The 21,725-nt window shown below is 39.4% G+C and overlaps 2 protein-coding genes and 1 long non-coding RNA gene across 5 annotated transcripts in view; 2 read left to right on the forward strand and 1 right to left on the reverse strand.

The window, feature by feature from the left end:
• The window catches only part of LOC309857342 (uncharacterized protein), a 49,829-nt gene extending 41,536 nt beyond the window's left edge, over window positions 1-8,293 (reverse strand). For all 3 annotated transcript variants that reach the window (XM_082750059.1, XM_082750060.1, XM_082750061.1), the window contains exons 1-4: window positions 8,129-8,293; window positions 2,484-2,553; window positions 1,384-1,547; window positions 248-390 (exon numbers count right to left, since the gene is read on the reverse strand). In XM_082750059.1, the coding sequence (XP_082606185.1) occupies window positions 248-390; window positions 1,384-1,547; window positions 2,484-2,553; window positions 8,129-8,152 (401 nt within the window). In that variant the 5' untranslated portion in view covers window positions 8,153-8,293. The remainder of the gene's footprint in view (window positions 1-247; window positions 391-1,383; window positions 1,548-2,483; window positions 2,554-8,128) is intronic.
• The window catches only part of LOC309857346, a 325,444-nt gene extending 307,671 nt beyond the window's left edge, over window positions 1-17,773 (forward strand). The window contains exon 4 of the long non-coding RNA XR_014307652.1: window positions 17,414-17,773. This is a non-coding gene — a long non-coding RNA (uncharacterized lncRNA). The remainder of the gene's footprint in view (window positions 1-17,413) is intronic.
• LOC309857350 (ligand of Numb protein X 2-like) overlaps window positions 1-21,725 on the forward strand; it is a gene marked incomplete at its 5' end in the record, with an annotated part of 436,750 nt that overhangs the window by 357,031 nt on the left and 57,994 nt on the right. The window lies entirely within an intron of this gene.

Raw genomic sequence — 21,725 nt, forward strand, 5'->3', positions numbered from 1 at the left:
AGTAATCTCTTTGTGCAACCAAATAAACAGCATTATTCACAAGAGTCAAAGTGTGGAAGCAACCCAGGTGTCCACTGACATGTGAGCAGATCAACCAAACATGGCATATGCATGCAATAGAACATTACTCAGCCCGAAAGAGGAAGGAAGTTCCGACCCTGCTACGACAATGAATAAACCTGGAGGACATGATGCTAAGTGAAATACGCAAGTCCTAGAAAGACAAAGAGCATATGGTTCCTCTTACATGGGGTAATCAAAGCTGTCGATTCCCGAAGGCAGCAATTCCAATGGTGGCCGCCAGGGGCAGGCGGGAGCAGGGAGCAGGAGCTGCGGCTGAATCAGGATGGAGAGTTTCAGCTTTGCAAGATGGGAGAGTTCAGAGATGCCCTGCACAAGAAGAATATACTTCACACTAGTGAACTGCACACTCAAAGAAGGTTCAGATGGTAAAATTTATGTGTATCTTACCATAGTTAAAAATAAAAACGAAAACGAGCTCCTAAAACAAAAAAAGGCAGGGAAATCTGACACGTTACAACATGATGAGCCTTGGGGACATATAAATAAGCCAGACCCCAAAGGACTAATACTGCATGGTTCCACTCACAAGAGGAACCCTGAGCAGACACATTCCGAGAGACAAAGAGTAAAATTGGCCGCCAGGGGCCAGGGAGGGGACAAGGAAATAATAGGGAGCTGTGGTTTCATGGGTGCAAGGTTTCTATTCGGGAAGACGAAGGGGTTCTGGAAGTGGGCGGGGAGGGACAGCCTCCCAACAAAGTGAGTACTCACGCTGCTCCTGAACCACACACTTACAAACTGATAAAATGGCCCATGTTGGATTCTGTATTTCTACCACAGTAAGCAAAGAATGGCTAATGCAAACGAAGATAGCTCCTGGGTGGCAAAAATGCTTTCTGCTTCAGGTACTAATGGGAGACCCAAATGACAGAACCAGGGGTTCACATACACCTAAAGTTAAAAATCAAGAAGAAGAACAACAACAACAAATGGGAGCAATCCCCTCCACGAAGAAAATCTTCAAAACAGGCTCATCCAGTTTGCTTTTGTGTGTAAACATTCTGAATTTATAGCAGGAATGACTTTGAAAGAGGGACACCAAGTGAATCTCAGCTGTAAGAAAACTAGGACAGTTATCATTTATAGAAACAGGTGCAACTGGTTTTCTTTGGGATTTTTTTTTTTCTTTAGGGTTTTTATTTCCCCCCCTCCAATCTCTTCATGATAAATAAAAGCAGGCGCCATTGTCAAATGAACCAGGGGGTCTTTGGTCACAGCTGTTAGCAAATTGTTAAATTCCATGAAGGTCAAGTTTCTCTCAAATGCCTGTGCACCCTGATTTCTTGGCCCTATTGATACCTCTGGCCCCAGCGTCGGCATCCACTCCATTGTTGCGCACAGGAGTGAGGGTTCACAATGCACACGATTATTCCTTGGTGGAGTCTCCGCTGAGTCAAATGCAACTGTCAAATCCTTTCCAACTTTTCCAATGCTGTTTCTCAACCTTGGCCCCACAGAATCACCTGGGAAGTACACACAGGGAGGGGCAACAGCTTGATGCTGCCAATTCCAAGTACTCCCCATCAGCTGCATTGAGTGGTGCACCCCCCAAAGCCTTCCCCCCACCCCCTCCACAGTGCTCAGAGCTGGGTCTGCACGAGCCCACATTTTCTCTCATCTGAGGTGACCAGGTTATCCTTAAGGTTCATTCCCCCAGACTGGGGCTGGGTTTCACCTCCTTTTCTATGGCTGTGGGAGGCACAGGCCCTTTCTCCAATATAGGGACATCCCAGTGGGTCACGTGAGCTCAAAGCACACCTCAGTACCACATATATGTCACTGGGAGACCAGGTCAGGGTGAGGGTCAGTACCCATGCTTGCTGCATGAGGGAAGGACAGGGGTAGGGGCTGGGTTGGACAAGGTTGTCCTGGGCCTACCCTCCTATTCCTGCTGCTCATGCCCCATGTCACCTACTGCTGCCGTTCTTCTGGGGACCCACTGTGTAGATCTGGTGAAAAGTGGGGTGAAAAGGAGCTATCTGGAGAAGTTAAGGAGCACCTCCGTGGTAGGCTTCAGGGCACTGGAGGATGCTGGGACACTGCCTCCCAGGTGGCCTTGTCCCTTTGGAGGGGTGGGTGCCGTGCCGGCTGCTATGGGCAGAGAGTAGAAAGGGTGACTAGGGCCGAGCGTGGGGAGGCCAACTGCAGGACTCCGGGCCCTAGCCCCCCGCAGGGCTGGAGCACCACGTGGACCAGGCAATCCCAATGCCTGGCCGGGTTCCGTGAACCCAGCAAGGGTGGGAGTGGGAGGCTCAGAAGTGTCTTCCTCCAGGTGGAGAGGGTGAAGGGCTTAAGTAAGCACAGACGAGACCAGAAAACCCCTGCTTCCACCCCATGTTCTCCTGGAGGGGAGCCCTCTAGCTCTCCCAGGCCAGAGCATACCACTGAGAGGTGGTTACCTGGAAGCAAGGTGTGGGCTTTTCTTCTAGAGCTGCCTAGTGGCCCCTTCCTCCCAGCCTTCTTTCTGCGCTTTGGGACACAAAGAGAATTTGTCATTATAAATGAAGCCTGCTTCCTCCCTTTTATTACATAGTTGATAGCATTAGTTACCTCTGTGATTTCTTTTATTACCCTCAATTTTTATTAATACTGTGGTTACCAGAGATAACAATCTCATAAAATAATAACGGGGTGAGCTCTTGCTGAGAGGCCCCCTTTGATGAGTCCGATAACACCTCTTTGCTCCCCTGAGGAAGGAGGGTGTCGGGTCCCAGGGCTGGGGCTCGTCCACACATCAGCATCCCCTCGGCTGTTTACAGGGATGCTCTGTGTCTGGAGACGGGCGGGCCTCATGCTTTACAGCAGTGTGAGTCCGGGGAAGGCTCCGCTGTCACCCAGAAACGTCACAGTTCCAGGCACAGCTAATGGGGAAGAAACTGGGGGAAGGGCATCCCCTAGGGACACTGTGAGTCCTGTGTTCCCACAGAGTATCTGGGCCTGCTCAGCTGTGGGACCGATGCAACCCATGTGACTAACCCATCAGGACAGCCCCCAGACAGGGAAACAGCATCCCCCTGTAAGGCTCGATGTTCTACTGGGGAAGCCCCAGTTTCCCACAAAGCTCACCCTGTCCTTTCACCTTGCTTCTGGGGATCCAGACTCGCCCTTCCTCTGGCATCCCTCCCTCCCCGCATGGGCCTCACTTCCCCAACCATGCCCTGGGGCCTTCAGAAGGAGAGCAAGGAGCCAGTGCAGAGACTGTCCTATCTTATTTTGTTTTTCTGCAACACTGGACACAGGTGACTTTCCATGAATGGCTTCCTGTCTCACTCAGTAAAAGCAAAGATTTCACATTAGCTTTCAAGGCTTACCCCTGTCCCCAACTTTAATTTCCTACTGTGCTCTCCCCTTCCCTCACTCTGATCTAGCCACACCAGTCTTCTTGCTAGTTTTTACTAACTAGGCATGTCCAACACGGGCTTCTCCCAGCCTCTCCTCCCCACTCCTTGCCCCTGGGAAGATGGCTTGTTCCCTCATCACTTCAGTCTGTACTCATGTCACTATCTCTGTAAGGACTTCCCTAACTACCCTGTTTACAACTGTCCTCCCCCACCTCACCCTGGCACTCTCTATAGCATTCAATACCATCTACCACATTATATATTTGCCTTATTAACTTTGCTTACTGTTATGTCTCCCCCAGCAAGAAAATAAGTTTTGGAATGGCAGGGACTTTTGTCTGCAAACCACCATTTCCCCATCCACAGAACAGTACCAGGCCCTAAGGAAAGGAGAAAGCAGAAGAAGGGGCAGCAAAGAAGGAAATCAGAACAGGGAAGACTTCCCTTCTTGTGATTCACCTCTTCCCATTAGATCCCTAACACTCTTCCTCTGAATCCTCTTCTTCTGCTCCACCCTTTGGAAGTATTCCTAGGGTTTTAACTTTCAAGCCTTTACAAGTACTCCTTGCATAAACTCATGCATAAAAGAAAACATCAATGATTGCCTAAACAATGACAACTCCCAAATTTATTCTTTTGGACCACACCTTTTCCCTAACCCTGTACCCTCAGAACAGGCTATTTACTAGACCAAATCCTATCACCTAAGTTCCTCTCCCCCATCCCCTACGATCCTCCCAGTCCTACTCATACTGATCTATCTTACTATTCAAATCTATTTATTTAATTACTTTAAAAAGATTTTATTTATTTACTTGAGAGAGGGAGAGGGAGCATGTGCAGGTGCACAAGTGGGGGCAGGGAGAAGGAGAAGCAGACTCCCCACTAAGCAGGTAGCTCCATCTGGGGCTCGACCCCAGTATCCTGGGATCATGACCTGACCTGAAGGCAGACACTTAACTGAGCCACCCAGGCACCCCTCAAATCTCTTGATTAGACCATTACTCTGTGAGGCAGAGGAGTGTCACCGTTAAGAGAACAGGACTGGTATCACAAAGACCTGGATTCTGGGCGCCTGGGTGGCTCAGTGGGTTAAAGCCTCTGCCTTCAGCTCAGGTCATGATCCCTGGGTCCTGGGATCGAGCCCCGCATAGGGGTCTGTGCTCAGCAGGGAGGCTACTTCCTCCTCTCTCTCTGCCTGCTTCTCTGTGACCTCTGTCTGTCAAATAAATGAATGAAATCTTTAAAACACACAAAAAACAAAGACCTGGATTCAAGTTCCCAGCTCCACCTCGTCCTTATTAAAACGAGCTGTTTGAGTCAGGACAAGTTATTTAATTTCTGCAAATTTTCGTTTTCTCACCTATATAATGGGATAATATTAGTGAGTCAAAATAGCACTTCATGTGAGGAAAAGCAGTCAGGTGCTGCTCCCCACAATCTACTGGCTCTTACTCTTAGTCATTCTTAGTTTGCATCTCTTTTCGTCTTTGTAACTGATTCCACATATTTGTGTACATAACACCTATGATTGCACATTCTAATGACAAAAACGGGTAGCAAGCTAAGAACAAACTAGGTGTTACTTTTGGAATAATTCAACTTGAGCCCTAATGGGGTCAGATTTTCATGGGATATTCCATTCCTTAACAAACTCTAGAGAGCAGTCTTCCATATATAGTTTAGGAAAAGATTCTTTTTTACTGTTCTGTAAAGTTCCATTCACAAACAGCACTTCACTGGACATCAACAGATGATGTCAGCCAAAGCCCTGGAGCCTGGCAGGGAAAGGAGAAAGACTGCATAAAGAACTGTCTCTGCGTATTTACCATTGTTTCTTGGCAAGACTACCTCATTATGGTGAAATTAGAACTCAAAATAATAGGTAGAGCTTGGAAACAGTCTTTCAGAAATACAAATTCAGACTGGACATCTTTAGTGATGCTATACAGTAAGTAAACTAAATGTGACCAAAACAGGATGGTATTATATCTGTTCCTGAACTTTATCACTATAAAGCCATTTAGTCAGTACTCAGTGAAAATATTTATCTGATAAATCTCTGGTTCATAAGCGGTAACAATTAAAAAAAAAACATAAACAATACAAAAATGTCAAGAAAAGCATTTAGAAGAAAAAAAGCACTTAGAATTATCATTAGGATTCACTTCTGAGTATTAATACATTTTAACAATTAGTTTAAAACTAGAGAAGTAACGAAAAGAAAATGATGACAAACCCTAGTTTAAATCTTCACTCTACCCCCTCATGAGGGAAGATTACTTCAACTCTCCAAGCCTATTTCCTTCTCATCTGCAAATGCTGATAATGTACCCAACTGGCAGGGTTATTTAAGAAATTAGGACAATTGTGTATAAATTAGCATTACTTGTGAAATTATAAATTCTAGAAAGTAATATTGCGTAGTTAGCTACACTGACATAGAGTTGCTCAAGAAATGGTAATTATTACTTTTTTTTAAAGATTTTATTTATGTATTTGACAGAGAGAAATCACAATTAGGCAGAGAGGCGGGCAGAGAGAGAGGAAGGGAAGCAGGACCCCTGCTGAGCAGAGAGCCCGATGTGGGACTCGATCCCAGGACCAGGACCCTGAGATCATGACCTGAGCCGAAGGCAGCAGCTTAACCCACTGAGCCACCCAGACACCCCTAATTATTACTTTTCAAATACAGCTGTCTTAACATAAAACAAATAAATAGTTACATGGGACTTAACTCTACGGTCAATTCTTGATCATAGTGACTAAACTGCATAGTTCCAAATTGCTAAGTAAACTTAAAAGCAATTCATTTTTAGTTTTGAAATACAATCATTTTTGCAGTAAATTAACAATGTCCAAGTGAAGGTTATGGAAAATAGCATAATAATGCAATAGGGTACGTTTATAACAATCTTCTAATAATAAGTCATAATTTGTGAAAATATTATAATTCACACAGTAATTATCATAATGTACAGTGAGATTCATGTCTATCATGCTCACTGCTCTATAGCCAGTGTCTGTCCTGTGCCTGGCACATAACTGGGACCTAGTTAGTATTAGTTTAAATGCAGCGTATCTACAGCCACTTATGATTATTCAAGATTACTGGTGGTCTTATGCTAGAAGAGGAACTCAAAGTAATGAAAGAGCACAACCTGAAAAGTAATTTTAATAGAAAATTATTCATGAATCTTCTGCTCCTTAAAGTCATAAAAGGACCTCACTAAACTGTCAGGATAGGCCCACTGTGAAAAACTACTATATAATACACAGTTGGAACCCTGGAACCAGGACAAGAACCTGATCTGATGCATGATCTAGTCCTCTTTTCCATCTCTGTGTTTTCTACTAGTTTGGTTATTTACTAAACCACCCTTATATTTTCAAACTTTAAGAGCCAGCAACTTGAATTATACTTATTTTACCATTCTTCTCCTAAGGGAAAAAAAAAAAAAAGATTATTCTCTCCCATCCAAGTACCAACCAGGCCCTCCCCTGCTTAGATTCCTATATCAGACCAGATCGGACGCATTCAGGGTGGTATGGCCATAGACAGGGGGGAAAAAAAGATTTTTAAAAAGGGGTTAGTTTTTAGCATCTTCAATTATTATAGTATGTGTAATGTTATAAACAAGCTCTAACAAAAATCCATGACACCTTAAAAAGGTTCGTGAAGCATTTTAATGACACCGACCTCAAATTCTCATCGGACAAATGAAGATAACGTATGTCGCTATTTTTTCTAAATGAACTGTAACTTTAGGATGCGCGGCAATTGAGTGATGGCTTTAGCAAATCACCAGCAGTCAGGATTCACAATGGGTCCTCTCCCTGATTTTGTTAGGCTCCAGGCGATCTTAAAATTACATTATTCAGTTCTTCTTCTTGTCCTGATTTATGCTTTCTTCCTCCCAAGGCTGAAGCTGAACCTAATTCTTGGTAACATAACTTGTTAATAAGTTGATGCCATTTCCTTCCGTTTCAGAATTTGTAATGGAATTATACTACTTGTTCGTTTCTAAAAATAAATGCCTTTCACACGGAAAAATTAAGCATGGGATTAAGATCAACTGAAAAAGTTCCATCAGACACTTAAAAATATGGGCTAACATGTTTTCCTTCTCCGTAACTCCTCTGTTTAACTGACCATTGACGCTAAAGACAATGAAGTTTCGAAGCACACAGAGACAGCAGACGGAGACAGCCGACCGAGACAACAAAGTGGGGGGGAGCAGAGTGCTGATCTCAGCGCCTCCAAAACTTGCATCAAGAACCTGGGACACGGGACGATTCAACGTGAGCAAGGAAAACCTTACACAATATCACAATGCTGATCTGGGGACCCACCCGTTTCCCGGTCTTTGGGGCAGCGAATGCCTGAGAGCAGCTGAAGCTAAAGCAGCCCCAATTTTGCCCAAGAAGTGTAGCGCGACCAATTTCATGGGACTCAACCCCCAGCTGCCCAAATCGTCCACACCCCAACACCAAAGACTGAAAACGGGACTTCCACTCGCATAGGTACAGGTGGCCTCCGCACCTACCCTGGCCCAAACTGCCCTGCCCTCCCACACTAGGCCCGGGGACGGTCCCGCGGGGCCGGTCCTCAGCCCCCGTCCGGCCAGCCCAGCCACCGTCGCCCCCCACCTCTGCCAGGTCAGACCATGGCTAGTGGCTAACAGTTCTCCGCGTCGGAATACCTTGGTCGTACGGATGTGCTCCATCCCGAGCAGACGGCCGCTGGCAGCGCCACTCACAAGCGTACCATGGAGCGAGAGAGCCAGGCGGACCCAAGGACCCAGGCCCAGCAGGAACTACCAGCCGCCCAGCCCTGCGGCCCGACCGCCCGCCCCCTGGCAGCGCCCACCGCGCAGGCGCAACCGGCGGGCGCCGTCTCCTAGAAACGCTTTCCCAAACCCGAGGCCTGGGTGGGGGCAAAGACTGGAGAGGTAGAGTGTCCTCCGAGAGAGAGTGGCGTCTGGTTCTTCCGGGGCTGCCGGGGGTCCTACACCGCCACCTGCTAGTGGAGGCTCGGAACCAGCAGCAACTCCCACCCTCCACTCCCCCAGAAGAACCTGTTAAAGGATCATCAGATAGACTTACTGTAGCCTTAATGTGAACAATCAAAATTCCCAATACTAGGTCTCCGGGGTGGCTCAGTCCTTAAGCGCCTGCCTTCCCCTCAGGTCATGATCCCAAGGTCCTGGTATGGAGCCCCGCATGGGGCTCCCTGCTCAGCAGGAAGCCGGCTTCTCCCTCTCCCACTCCCCGTTTGCCTTCGCTCTCTGGCTGTGCCTCTTTGTTAAATAAATAAATAAAATTATTTTAAAAATTCCCAGTACTACACAATTACTTATGTAAAAGTGTAGTTAACGTCCTACACACCAGTTATCCATTAAAAATCATGGAGCAGATCTTAAATAAATATTCAAAGGGCGAAATATATATTATATATTATGTATATATAATATGCATATATTTTATATATATAGTAGATCCTAACAAGTAAAAACGGAACAAACTGAAAAACCGTCAACTTTTCCTAGATCTGCAAGAGAACTGAGGTCACAGGGCAAATCGTTATCCCTAAAATTAGATAGAGGGGCAGGCAAATACACAGTTAAGGGAATAGAAACTCACAAGCAACAACCTTCCTGGGAGATAGTGCCAAGAAGCAAGCTTACCGGGCACCAGTGTTTGGCAGCATCTTTTACCCACTACATCATGTTCAACAATCCAGAAAACCTTACAAGGCATACTGAAGAGCAGAAAACAGCGTGAAGACACAGAGCAAGCATCAAAGCCAGACTTGGATATGACAGGGATGTTGGGATTATCATATTGAAAATACAAAATAATTAGGACTAATATGCTAAAGAATCTATTTATCTGCATAAAAGAGACAACGTGCAAGAACAAATGGACAATGTAAACAGAGATATGAGAATCCTAAGAAAGAAATGCTAGAGATAAAAACAACAACAACCAAACAAACAAACAAAAAAACACTGCAAAAGAAATGAAGAAAGCCTTTGATGGAGTTATTAATAATTTTGACATGGCTGCGGAAAGAGATCTCTAGCCACAGAGAGCTTGAAGGTATCTCAACAGAAACCTCCAAAACTGAAAAACAAAGAAAACAAAGGTTGAAAACAAAAAACAAAATTGGAGCAGAATATCCAAGAACCACCGGACATGTACAAAAGGTGAAATGCAGACACACGTAATAAATATCCAAAGATGAAAAAAAAGGAACATAAGCAAATATTTGGAACAATAACGTCTGAGATATTCCCTTGAATTAATGTCATACACCCAAAGTCAGACCCAGTAAGTTCAGAGAACACCAAGCAGCATAGATGTCAGAAAGACTGCATATCATTCTCAAACTATAGAAAGTCAAAGATAAAGAAAAATTCTGAAAAAGCCAGAGGGAAAAAACAGTCTACCCAAAGAAGAGCAAAGAACAACCATATTTGACTTCTCTTCACATGTGATGAGGCTGAACAAGCAAGAGAAGAGTAAAGTGAAATAAAGACTTTTTCAGACAAACAAAAATTGAGCAAATTTGTTGCCAGTAGAGCTGCCTTGGGAAAAAAAAAATGTTAAAAGATGCCCTTTCGAGAGAAGTAAGATGATACAGGTCAAAAACTTGAATCTACTTAAGGAAAGAAAGAGCACTGGAGAAGGAACTAGTGAAAGTAAAATAAAAACATTTTCTTATTCTTTATTGATGTAATAAAAAATATTTTGTTCAAATCTGTGTGTACGCACATGTGTATGTGTGCATTTATGTATAATTGAAATGAAGGGGAGGACAGCAGTGATTCAAGGGATAGGAGGGAGGAAGAAGGAATTATAAAGTACTCGCACGACCAAAAAACCCCAAAACTATGCTGCAGAAGAATATTACGGAACAAAAATGTTGATGTTATATTAATGAATGAAAAATATGCTGGCTATAGAATGGTAAGATCAATGTGACTCTGTTTTGTAATTTTTATTTGTATAAACAAAAAGTTTACATTTGGGGGCACCTGGGTGGCTCTGTTGGTTAAGTTTCTGTCTTTGGCTCTGGTGACGATCCCAGAGTCCTGGGATCAAGTCCCACATTGGGCTACTTGCTCAGAGGGGAGCGGGCTTCTCCCTCTGCCTCTGTCTTTCCCCTTGTTTGTGCTCTCTCTCTCTCTCTCTCTCTCTCTGTCAAATGAATAAATAAAAATCTTTTTTTCAAAAGTTTACATTTCTAGATGGGAGGATCGTGGGTGACTTTATGTAATTCCTGTGTTGCACTTTTTCTCAGTCTCAAGTGATTTTGCCACTCGGGATATCTGGCCAACTGTGGAGACATTTTGGGTGAACTCCAGTGGGTGCACGTGTGGAGAGTGCTACTGACATCTAGTGGGTGCAGGTTAGCTCTGCTGCTGAACATCCTACAGAGCACCAGACACCCTCCCCCCTCGCCTCCCACCGCACCTCCCCAAGAAGAATTATCCAGACCAACAGGTCAACTGTGAAGAGGTGGAGAAGTCCTGCTTTATGTCTCCCAGGGGTTTTGTAGCAAGAAATTTCACTTACTGTAACTAGAAAATGCTCTTTGTAAAACACCATCATTTTTACATCATCTTTCTTGCTGTGTTTGATGCTACAAAGGTGTACCACCTATGTTTTCTTCTCTAATTAAAAATTTGCCAGCATCTCATTTTTACTATTTATTTATTTATTTTTATTTTATTTTAATATTTATTCAACTTGTCTTGGTGTTGGTTTGTTTTGGCTTGTCTGTTTTTTGGTTTGGTTTTGTTTTGTGTTTTGAATGCCTACTCTGCTCCAGACAGATTGTCAAAGCAAATGCTTATTAATCTCAGCAGTCTTCGTGGTGAAATTACTTACTCCTCTAGGTATATGTGAAATAAGAATAAGATCAAGCCACCTAGACACCAGTGTTGATAGAGTATCTCATCCAAAAGAAACCCAAATCCTGCTTTAAAACAAAACAAAACACTGAAAACTAATATAGCTCCTTACTGAAGATCTCTTGAGAAGGTAGAATAAGGTGAATTATACTAAATAACATCCATCAAGACTCCCTTAATAAAGCTTCTTTGTATACTGTTTCTCCCGCATTTTTTGTCACTTCCCCTATTTCCTGCTCATCTGCAGTTTGCCCTCACATACCAGGCTATCCTCCCCCACTCTTTTCTCTTATCATGTCTCCTTTTTTTTTCTTTTACCAATTTTCATGGAGAGGTAATAACAGTAACTAACACTTACTAAGGGATTATCAGGAGACGGAAAGTGTACCAAATGCATCACCTGTGTTATGAGGAAAATACTGTTCCTTTCCTCAGTTTAAAGATGAAGAAAGTGGAATACAATGAAGTTAAGTATCTTGCCCAATACCACAGAGATTTAAAGCCTAGATCCACGATGTAAAGCCAGACAGTCTGACTCGAGAGTCTGTATTCTTTTTTTAAGAATTATTTTTATTAACATACAATGTATTCTTTGCCTCAGGGGTACAGGTTTGTGAATCATCAGGCTTACACACTTCACAGCACTCACCATAGCACATACCTTCTCCAATGTCCATAACCCAACCACCCTCTCCCTACCTCCCCACCCCCCAGCAACCCTTAGTATGTTTTGTGAGATTAAGAGTCTCTTATGGTTTGTTTCCCTCCCGTTCCCATCACTTTTTTTTTTTCATTTTTTCCTTCCCTAATCCCACGACCCCTGCCCTGCCTCTCAAATTCCTCATATCAGAGAGATCATATGAGAATTGTCTTTCTCTGATTATAGAGTCTGTATTTTTAACAGCTATTCTATACTGATTTCTTTTCCAAAATCTATATATAAGTTCCACTTATGATAACATAATAGGCTAGGAAATGACCCTGCCTTAAAAAAACAATAATAATTAAAATAACAAAGTAGAAATCAAGTTCCGTAAAGCACCAGGTAACTGACAAGTTAGTGAGAAGGTACAAGATGGCTTTTTTCTCCAGTATACTCTTATCACCCTTCTCCTCTCATTGTCTCTTGATATGTTCATTGGACATGTGTGGATATATTCACCTCTGAACTTTGGTTCCTGCTCTTTACTGGCTGGCTGGGCCCCAACACACCCTGTTTTTTCTAACCAGCCTATAAGCTCAAGTTCCTATTCAATGGTGATGGCAGAATGAATAATTAGACAGAACTTAAACATCAGAATTATAAAACTAAGTCCATCACTCAGGTTATCCATTAGTAAATAATATTATTGCTGTGAAAATGATTGTATTGAAGTAAAGAAACTTTTCAGTGATAGGCCCTAAGAGAGATTATCTAGTCAAACACTTGATTTGAGTTGAGGCCCAGAGAGGTTAAGTGATTTGCCCATATTGAAAATGCTAGTAGTGAACTAGAACCCAGATTCCTTTATTCCCATTTCAGTGCTCTTTTACCATATCCTACTGGACTTCTGTTTTTAAAGATCATCCCAAGCACATTTCATTTCTCCATGTATATAACAAGAATACATTTTTGCTTCAAATTTTAAGAAAAGAGGGGCGCCTGGATGGCTCAGTCAGTTGAGCATCTGCCTTTGGTTCAGGTCATGATCTTGGGGTCCTGAGATCGAGCCCCATGTCAAACTTCCTGCTTTGGTGGGCAGTCTGTTTCTCCCTCTGCCTCTGCTTCCCCCACCCTCTTGTGTGAGTTCTCTCTCTCTCTCTCTGTGTCTCAAGTAAATAAATAAAATCTTTTTTAAAAATTTTAGAAAAAGATTCTATTTTTTACAAAACTAAATCAAAAGCACTCAACACCACTAGAAAATTTTGGTATTGACCAAATTCTGTAAGTACCTATATTGTTTTAGACCAAAGCTGGTAAGAGAATGTTGCACTGTGCATAACTTTAAGTATATAACTACTTTTTTTTAAAGTTTATTTACATTTTGGCATCTCATATAAAGATAGTTAACTAGTCATGATTCTCTATTTTAGTTAATTGCCTGAAGGAAGGATCCAAATGCTGTTTCCTATCCTATAAAATAAGAGTTTATTTGAAATGATAGCTCAAAATCTTTTCTAGTACTGTACGTCTCTAAGTCACATTATCCAAAACTTGAATTTTACAATGCTGTGTCATCCTTTTTTTTTTTCCTAATGCATTTAGAGGTAAGAAGGATGTATAGAACATGTCTAACATATTGTGAAAATCAGCGAAGATGTCTTAAATAATTTGAACTTCATTTTAGCTCAAACATTTTAAACTGACAAATTACTTAGGATTGTATTCAGAATTAATTCTAAACTAATTTTTATAATGCCAGATTACATTAATATGTTTATGAAATATCTTTGAGATTGCTATAGATTTTAGAAAGTGTGCTCCAAGTAAAATTTCAACCTGTGTAATAAAACAAAGTAAGAAAATAATACTTTACTGTTGGATAGCACTTTAATATTCCCAGAGCAAAAGATTTTCAGATCCTAACATTTGGAGATTTTTCTACAAATAGGACACTTCACCTTATTAACCTGATTAACTTGCAGTGAAAGTCACCAATTGACAGGTCCTACCCACACACTTCTTTCAGTGCTTCATTCTTTATATGAGTGATTGTCCAACAGTTCACTCCAACAATTGTCCATTAATTTAAGGAAAGTTTCCAACATGAAAAACATGATAATTGGAATCAAACAGTATTCTGTAATCCAGAAGAAACTGACAATGAAGGTAGCTAGAAGATTAAAAGCAAAAGCAAAAAGAAAAAGAAACATATATAAGTTAGAGACAAACTATATTTTCAAAGAATCAGTGGAACTATTGAGTTCCTTAAATAAGAATAAGGGGCTACTTAAAATTTTCAAAATAGAAAAAGCAGAACTTTGAAATTAAAAATATAAATAAAATTTAATTATAAACACAAATAGACTGGAAGAGAAAATTATGAAGAGCCCCTAGAAAACAGAACAGGAAGCAAAGAGGTTAAGAGAAACAGAAGGGGAAGGAAGAGAAAAAGGTGGGGGAGAGGCAAACCATAAAAGACTCTTAACTATAGAAAACAAACTGAGGGTTGCCAGAGGGGAAGTGGGTGGGGGATGGGCAAAATTGATGATGGATATTAAGGAAGGTACTTGTAATTGGCATCATGTATTTTATGTAAGTGATGAATCACTAAATTCTACTCCTGAAACGAGTATTACCCTATCTGTTAACCAACTAATTTAAATAAAAACCTGGGGAAAAAAAAAAAAACTACAAAAAATGAAGGCAGAAAAAACTTGAGATTCAAGGCTTAACCAGGAGGCCCATCATATTGCAAGTAAGACTCCAATAAAGGAAGAAAAGAAAAAGTATAGTGAGCAAGAAATTATTAAAGAACTAATAAGTTTATTTTTTCTCAGAACTGATCGAAATCAGTCTCCACATTGAAAAAGCCCACTGAATATCCAGCACAATAAATGAAAAATACTCTTACCAAAGAAAAAGTCCCAAATTGCAGCATATCAAGGATAAACAAGAGGTTGTAAGAGCTTCCCAAACGCAAGGAATGGGGATAGTTCACATCCAAAAAGTAGAATGGCACTGGACTTCTCCACAACTACATTGTGAAACAATTTCTTCAAAATTGTAAGGGGAACAGTTTCACTAGTTAATTCTGTACTCAGCCAAATCAAGTGTGATGGTACAAAAGAAAGAGTGGTCCCTCCTTTCCCTAAAAAATACTTTCCATGGACTGTGGCCTATGAAATTTTGAAAGGATGTGATTTGTCCAGATGATTAAATAAGAAAGAGAAAGATATAGATGACTCAGGAGAGGGATAAAAAAGTGTCAGCATGGCTGCTATTCAACAAGCCATGAGGTCAGTCAGTTCCATATTGTACTCTCTAAACGAGAACCTTGGGAAACAAGGAACATAACATGTTGAGCATACAGAAAAAATATTAATTGCATGTAGCAGAGATTTGGAAGAGTATATAATAATTGTATTAAGTACATAGAAAACTAGAGGGTAAAAAAATTAGTAGTTATAAACTCCAGGAGAAATAATAGGCATGGTCCTAGTTCACCTCTTTGCTTAAAATATTTGCAACTCATAATAATGTAGACATTAGCTATTTATATTTATATTGGTGATTTATATAGTCCCACATTATAACATTATTTTGATATCAGAGATGGGTAGAAATATGGGATAAGAATATAGAAGAGTGAAGTCTTCATATGATTGGGAGTTAACCAATTTTGTTTTAAATTGATAAATAAAGAAATAAAATATAAGGATATCATCTAGACCCACACTAATATTAATCTGTGGCAAAGGAGGTAAGAGTATACAATGGGAGAAAAGACAGTCTTCAACAAATTTTGCTTGGAAAACTGGACAGCTACATGCAAAAGAATGAAATTGGACCACTTTCTTATACTGTACATACACAATAATAAATCAAAATGGACTAAAGACCTAAGTGGGAGACCTGAAAAAACAAAACTCATAGAAGAAGACATAAGCAGTCATTTCTTTGACATCTGCCATCACAGCGTTTTCCTAGATATGTCTCCTGAGGCAAGGGCAACAAAAGCAAAAATAAACTATTGGGACTACACCAAAATAAAAAGCTTTTGTGCAGCAGAGGAAACCATCACAAAAACAAAAAGGCAACCTACTAAGTAGGAGAAGGTATTTGCAAATGATATATCCAATAGGGATTAATATCCAAAATATATAAAACATTTATACAAGTCAGTACCCCCCCAAAAAAGAACAAACAGATAATCTGATTTTAAAAAGGACAGAGGACCTGAATAGACATTTTTCCAAAGAAGACATACTCATGGCCACCAGATACATGAAAAGATGCTCAACATCATTATACAATGAAACGCAAATGAAAACCACAGTGAGGTATCATTTCACACCTGTCAGAATGGCAAAATCAAAAAGACAAGAAATAACAACAGTTGGAGAGGCTGTGGAGAAAAAGGAACCCGTGTGCACTGTTGGTAGGAATGCAAATTGGTACAACCACTGTGGAAAATAGTATAAACCGTTCTCAAAAAATTAAAAATAGAAATTTAAAAAAGAAGCTCTGGCACATTGTTGGTGGGAATGCAAATTGACGCAACAACTGTAGAAAACAGCATGAAGGTTTTACAAAAAATTAAAAATAGAAATACCATATGACCCAGTGATTCAACTACTGGGTATTTACCCAAAGAAAATAAAACACTAATTCGAAAAGACAGATGCACTCCTATGTTTACTGCAGTATTATTTACAATAGCCAAAAATATGGAAGCAACCCAAGTGTCCATTAATGACTGGATAAAGAAGATATGATTGATATATAGATAGAATATATATTCTTTATATATAGATATATATAAATAGATTAGGTAAATTAGATAAATCGATATATCTAAAGAAGATGTGATATTATATATATACTTACATTTAAGTGTATATATATATTTATATTATGTATAATATATATAATATATACAATATACATATATTATATATTATATATATACACACATATATAAATGGAATATTGCTCAACCATAAAAAGAATGAGTTCTTGCCATTTGTGACAACATGGATGGATATAGAGGTTATATTGCTAAATGGAATAAGTGAGAAAAAGACATACCATATGATTTTCCTCCTACGTGGAATTTAAGAATTAAAACAACGAAAAAGAAACCCAGACTCTTTTTTAAGTACAAAGAACAAATGGGTGTTTGCTAGAGGAGTGGTAGGTGGGGGGGCAGATAAAACACATAAGGGGGTTTAAGAGTTTACTTAATCATGATGAACACTGAGTAATGTATAGAATTGTTAAATCATTATATTTTACACCTGAAACCAATCTAATACTTACATTTATTTATATATATATATAATTTTACTTAATAAACTATAACTATAGTAACTATATACATGTATTACGTTGATAAAAATAAAATCATTCCTGCGGTTTCTCCGCAGACCACGGGAGGCCAGAGGCGGGAACCGGCCCCCCTGGCCGCGCGCAGGAGGGATTTCAGCGGAAGCTGTCGAGCGACTTTCATAAATGAAGCTTTAAAATGACCTTTTTAAAAGAAGAGTAAATCCTCGGTTTCCGTGTGACTGTGCAGACACAGCCCGGAGGTCAGCCCTGGGGGCCCGGAGCAGGCCGGTGCGTGTGGGTGGTCGCAGGCGGCCGGTGTCCAGCCTCGGGCCGCGCCAGCGCCGCAGGACGAAAACGCTCGTGTGGCCTTTCCCTGCGCCCCGACGGAGCCCGAGGCCGTTGTGAGGTGTTGGCCGCGGGCAGGACGGACGCGCCCCCACGCGCCTCCAGGGGCCCGGAAGCTCGCGGTCATCTGGATGTACAGTCTCTGTTGTCTCTGGTTTTAAATAACAAGCCGCTTAGAACCTGATCTTTACGCAGATTAAATTCATTGTCACTTCGCTTTGATCTTCAGCAATATTTATAAATTTAGTCATTGTAAAGGTTTCCTCATTTGATCCAGTTTTATACGAACTCTGGTTTGTTTGAATCCGATGAGCTAAGCAAATGCGAATAATTTTTTAAAGAAAGAAAAAAAAAGAAGCCTCCTCTGAGACTTGTATTCTGTTGTTCATAATTTTAGGAGTTCTGAATTTCTTGGAAGAGCTGCTTGAGTGTATTTTTGTACCCATATCTTCACTTCTGCCCTTTTCTTCTTAAATTTAAAAAAAAAAAAACTATGATGTATTACACATTAAAGTTTTCTTGGTTTTATATATCAAAGAATAAAAACTTTTTGTTACATTTAAAAAAAATGAAATAAAATCAATTTAAAAAATACAATATCTCAACTTCTATGAAGGCAAGAGTTAATTGTGTGTTGATTTGACATTTTGCAGAACTTAAGATACACAAACATTTAAAACAACAGCAAAAACACTTTAATAAATATGTGTCTTATCTAGATTTTCTAATTTCTTGAAGTGTAATTATTGTTAGTATGCCCTTATAATCCTTTTTATTTCTATGTGATTGTAGTGTTATTCCTCCTTTGTTCCTGATTTGACTTGAGATTTTCTTCTTTTTTTAATATGGGCATTTATAGCTGTAAGTTTCCCTCTAAGCACTACTTTAATTAAGTCCCATCAGTTTGGGTATATTTTGTTTATGTTTTTATTCATTAAAATATTTTCTGATTTATCTTGGGATATTTTGTTTGTTGATTATTTAGAAGTGTGCCATTTAATTTCCTCACATCTGTGAATTTCCATGCACATTTGAGAAGAAAGATATTCTACTGTTGTTGGGTATTCTATAAATCTCTTACCTCTAGTTAATTTTTAGTACTATTTCAGTCTTCTATTTCCCTGTTGACTTTCTGGCTAGTTATTGAAAATGGGATACTGAAGTCTCCAGTTATTATTGTTTAATTGTATATTTTCCCCTTCTGTTCTGTAAATTCTTCCTTCAGGTTTATCAGGGCTTTTTTTGTTAGATGCATATATTTATAATAGTTATTACTTTCTGATAGGTTGATCCTTTTATTATTGTAAAGTGTTCTTCGTCTCTAGGGAAAATTCTTGTCTTAAAGTTTCTTCTGATACTAGTACACACACTCCAACTTTCTTTGGATCATTGTTTGTATGGCATAATCTTTTTATAGTTTTCCTTTTTAACCAATCTCAAGTATATATTTTACAAAGAGTGAGAGTATAGTATCATGTTTTTTAATCCATTTTAGATTGTTTATTACATTTACATATAATGTAATTACTGTAAAATTAAGAATTACATCTGCCATTTTCCTGGTTGCTGTGTTTCTTATGTCTTCACCCATTGTTCCCATTCCTTCATTATTGCCTTCCTCTGTATTTGATAGATTTTTTTTTTTAGTTTACCATTTTAATTTCTTCGTTTCTTTTACTGTATGCTTTAGAATTGTTTTCTTAATGGTTGTCCTGGTGATTATTATTAGCATGTTTACATAAAACAATCTAGTTTAGATTAATACCAATTTAATTTCATTGCAGAAACTTTGCTCCAGTATAGTTCCATTCACTTCCTTTACTTTGTGCTATTACTATCATATACATTACATTTTTATACATTGTAAACCCATCAACACAGTTTTAAAATTGTATAGCTGTGTTTTAAATCATATAGGAGAAGAAGAGAATTGCAATGAAAATATCTATTTATACTTTTATATTTACCTATATACTTTTATAGTAAATACTGGTGCTTTTTGTTTCCCTATGTAAAACAACGATATGTCTAGTGTTAGACTGAAATACTCTCCTCACTTCTTGGACACAACTACTAGCAACATCTTCTCTTAGTTTTTGTTTTTTAGAAATATCTTGATTTCTCTTTCATTTTTAAAAATGGTTTTGCAGATGTAAGATTCTTTGTTAATAGTTGTTTTTTGCTTCTTTCTTTGTTTTCTTTCAGCACCTGGGATAATGTCATCTCAGTGCCATTTGGCCTCTATGGTTTCTAGTGAGAAGTCAGTCTTTACTTTTATTGAGGATCATATTTTCCATTGCAGTTTTCAAGATTGTCTCTTGTCCTTTTCTTTTGACATTTTGACTATGAAATGTTTGAGCGTAGATCTTGTTGATTTATTGTACTCGAGTTTATTGAGCTTCTTGAATTCTAAGACTAATTCTTTTTGTTGTTGTATCTGGAGAGTTTCTAGTCATTATTTCTTAAGATATTCCTTCTGCGCCTTCCTCTCTCTCCTCTCTCTCTCTCTTTCTCCCACCTTTCCCAGCCACTCCGTCCTTCTCTCTTTTTCCGGGACTCCCATTTTACATGTTGGGGATGTTGGATGGTGTCCCTCAGGTGTCTGAGGCTCTGTTAATTTCTCCTCATTCCTTTTGCTGTTTCCTTCTCATGCTGGATAGTTTCAATTGACCTGTATTCAGTTCATTGTCTGCAACTTAAATGATTCTTTCTTCTGTAAATAATAAATATATTATTATATTTACATTTATATTATATAAATAATAAATATATTATTCAGACTAGAGAAGTTTTTCATTTTAGTTATACTTTTCAACATCAGAATTTCTCTTTGATTTCAAATAATAAGGGTGCCTGGCTGGCTAAGTCAGTACAGCATGTGACTCTAGATCTCTGGGTTGTGAGTTTGAGCCCCACACTGGGTGTAGACCATTACTTAAAAATAAAATCTTTTACAAATAAAAGGAATAATAATTTGTATCTCTTTATTGTTATTCTCTATTTGATGAGACATCATTTGCATACTTTCCCATAGTTCTTAGACATGATTTCTTTCAGTTCTTTCAACTTATTTATTATAGGTGTTTTAAAATCTTTGGCTAATAAATCCAACTTTTGGTTTTCCTCAGGGACAGTTTCTGTTAACTGCTATTTTTCCTGTTTATAGGCTATGCTTTTTTGTTTGATTATAATCTCTTTTTTTTGTTGTTGTTGAAACTGGATATTTATGATATATATATTTTTTTAAGTACCAAGGATCTTTATTCTCAGACCTAATGTTCAACCTGTGACTGCAGATAACATGTCACTATTTCGAGAACACCTTCATTCTTTCCAAGTCTTCAGCCATAAGGTTATACCTTATTCTCATCATAACAAGATAAATGATTGAGATTGAAGGAGGATTAAGGAGATACACTGAAGATAAAAGCAAAGGGGAACAAACATTTTACAAGTTTATCATCCCAGTTACCCTAAAGGTTAAGTTTCAGATTTACAAGAGTAATGACAGAACCACATGATTTCAGTGAAAACCAACACAAGTTAGATCTTTAAAAAAAAAGAGGGTTGGGGGTGGGGGAATCAGTTCAGAAATACTAAGTCAGGCAAGCATGCAAACTTCAGAGTATAAAAAATGCAAGGCCTGGTTGTCCAAACAAATATATCCCTCAGGAGATGGTGGTGCTTAACAGAAACAAATGAATTAAAAGCTGAAAGGGACACTTCTCTGAATTAGCAGACCAATTCCCTCATTTTTTAAGTGAGGAAAGAGGGTAGACAGTAATTACTGAGGCTCACATGGCTAGATAAAGGATGTACATAGATTTAATTCCCGGTGCTATTTACTACATACATCTAAAATACGATAAATATCCAGAACACATTAAGCCCACCGATTAAAATGACAAATACACGGGGAGGAGGTGAATTAATACAGCACAGCAGCACTTCTCACGTCATATTTAAGAGATTAAAAGGAAAAAAATAATCTCTCAAAGATTTTAATGCTCAGTTTTGATAGACTCCATCCAATTCTTTAATGTAGAGCAAATGTACGAGCTTAAA

The sequence above is a fragment of the Mustela nivalis genome (genome assembly GCF_964662115.1).
Source record: "Mustela nivalis genome assembly, contig: HAP1_SCAFFOLD_632, whole genome shotgun sequence".
Taxonomy (NCBI): Eukaryota; Metazoa; Chordata; class Mammalia; order Carnivora; family Mustelidae; genus Mustela; species Mustela nivalis.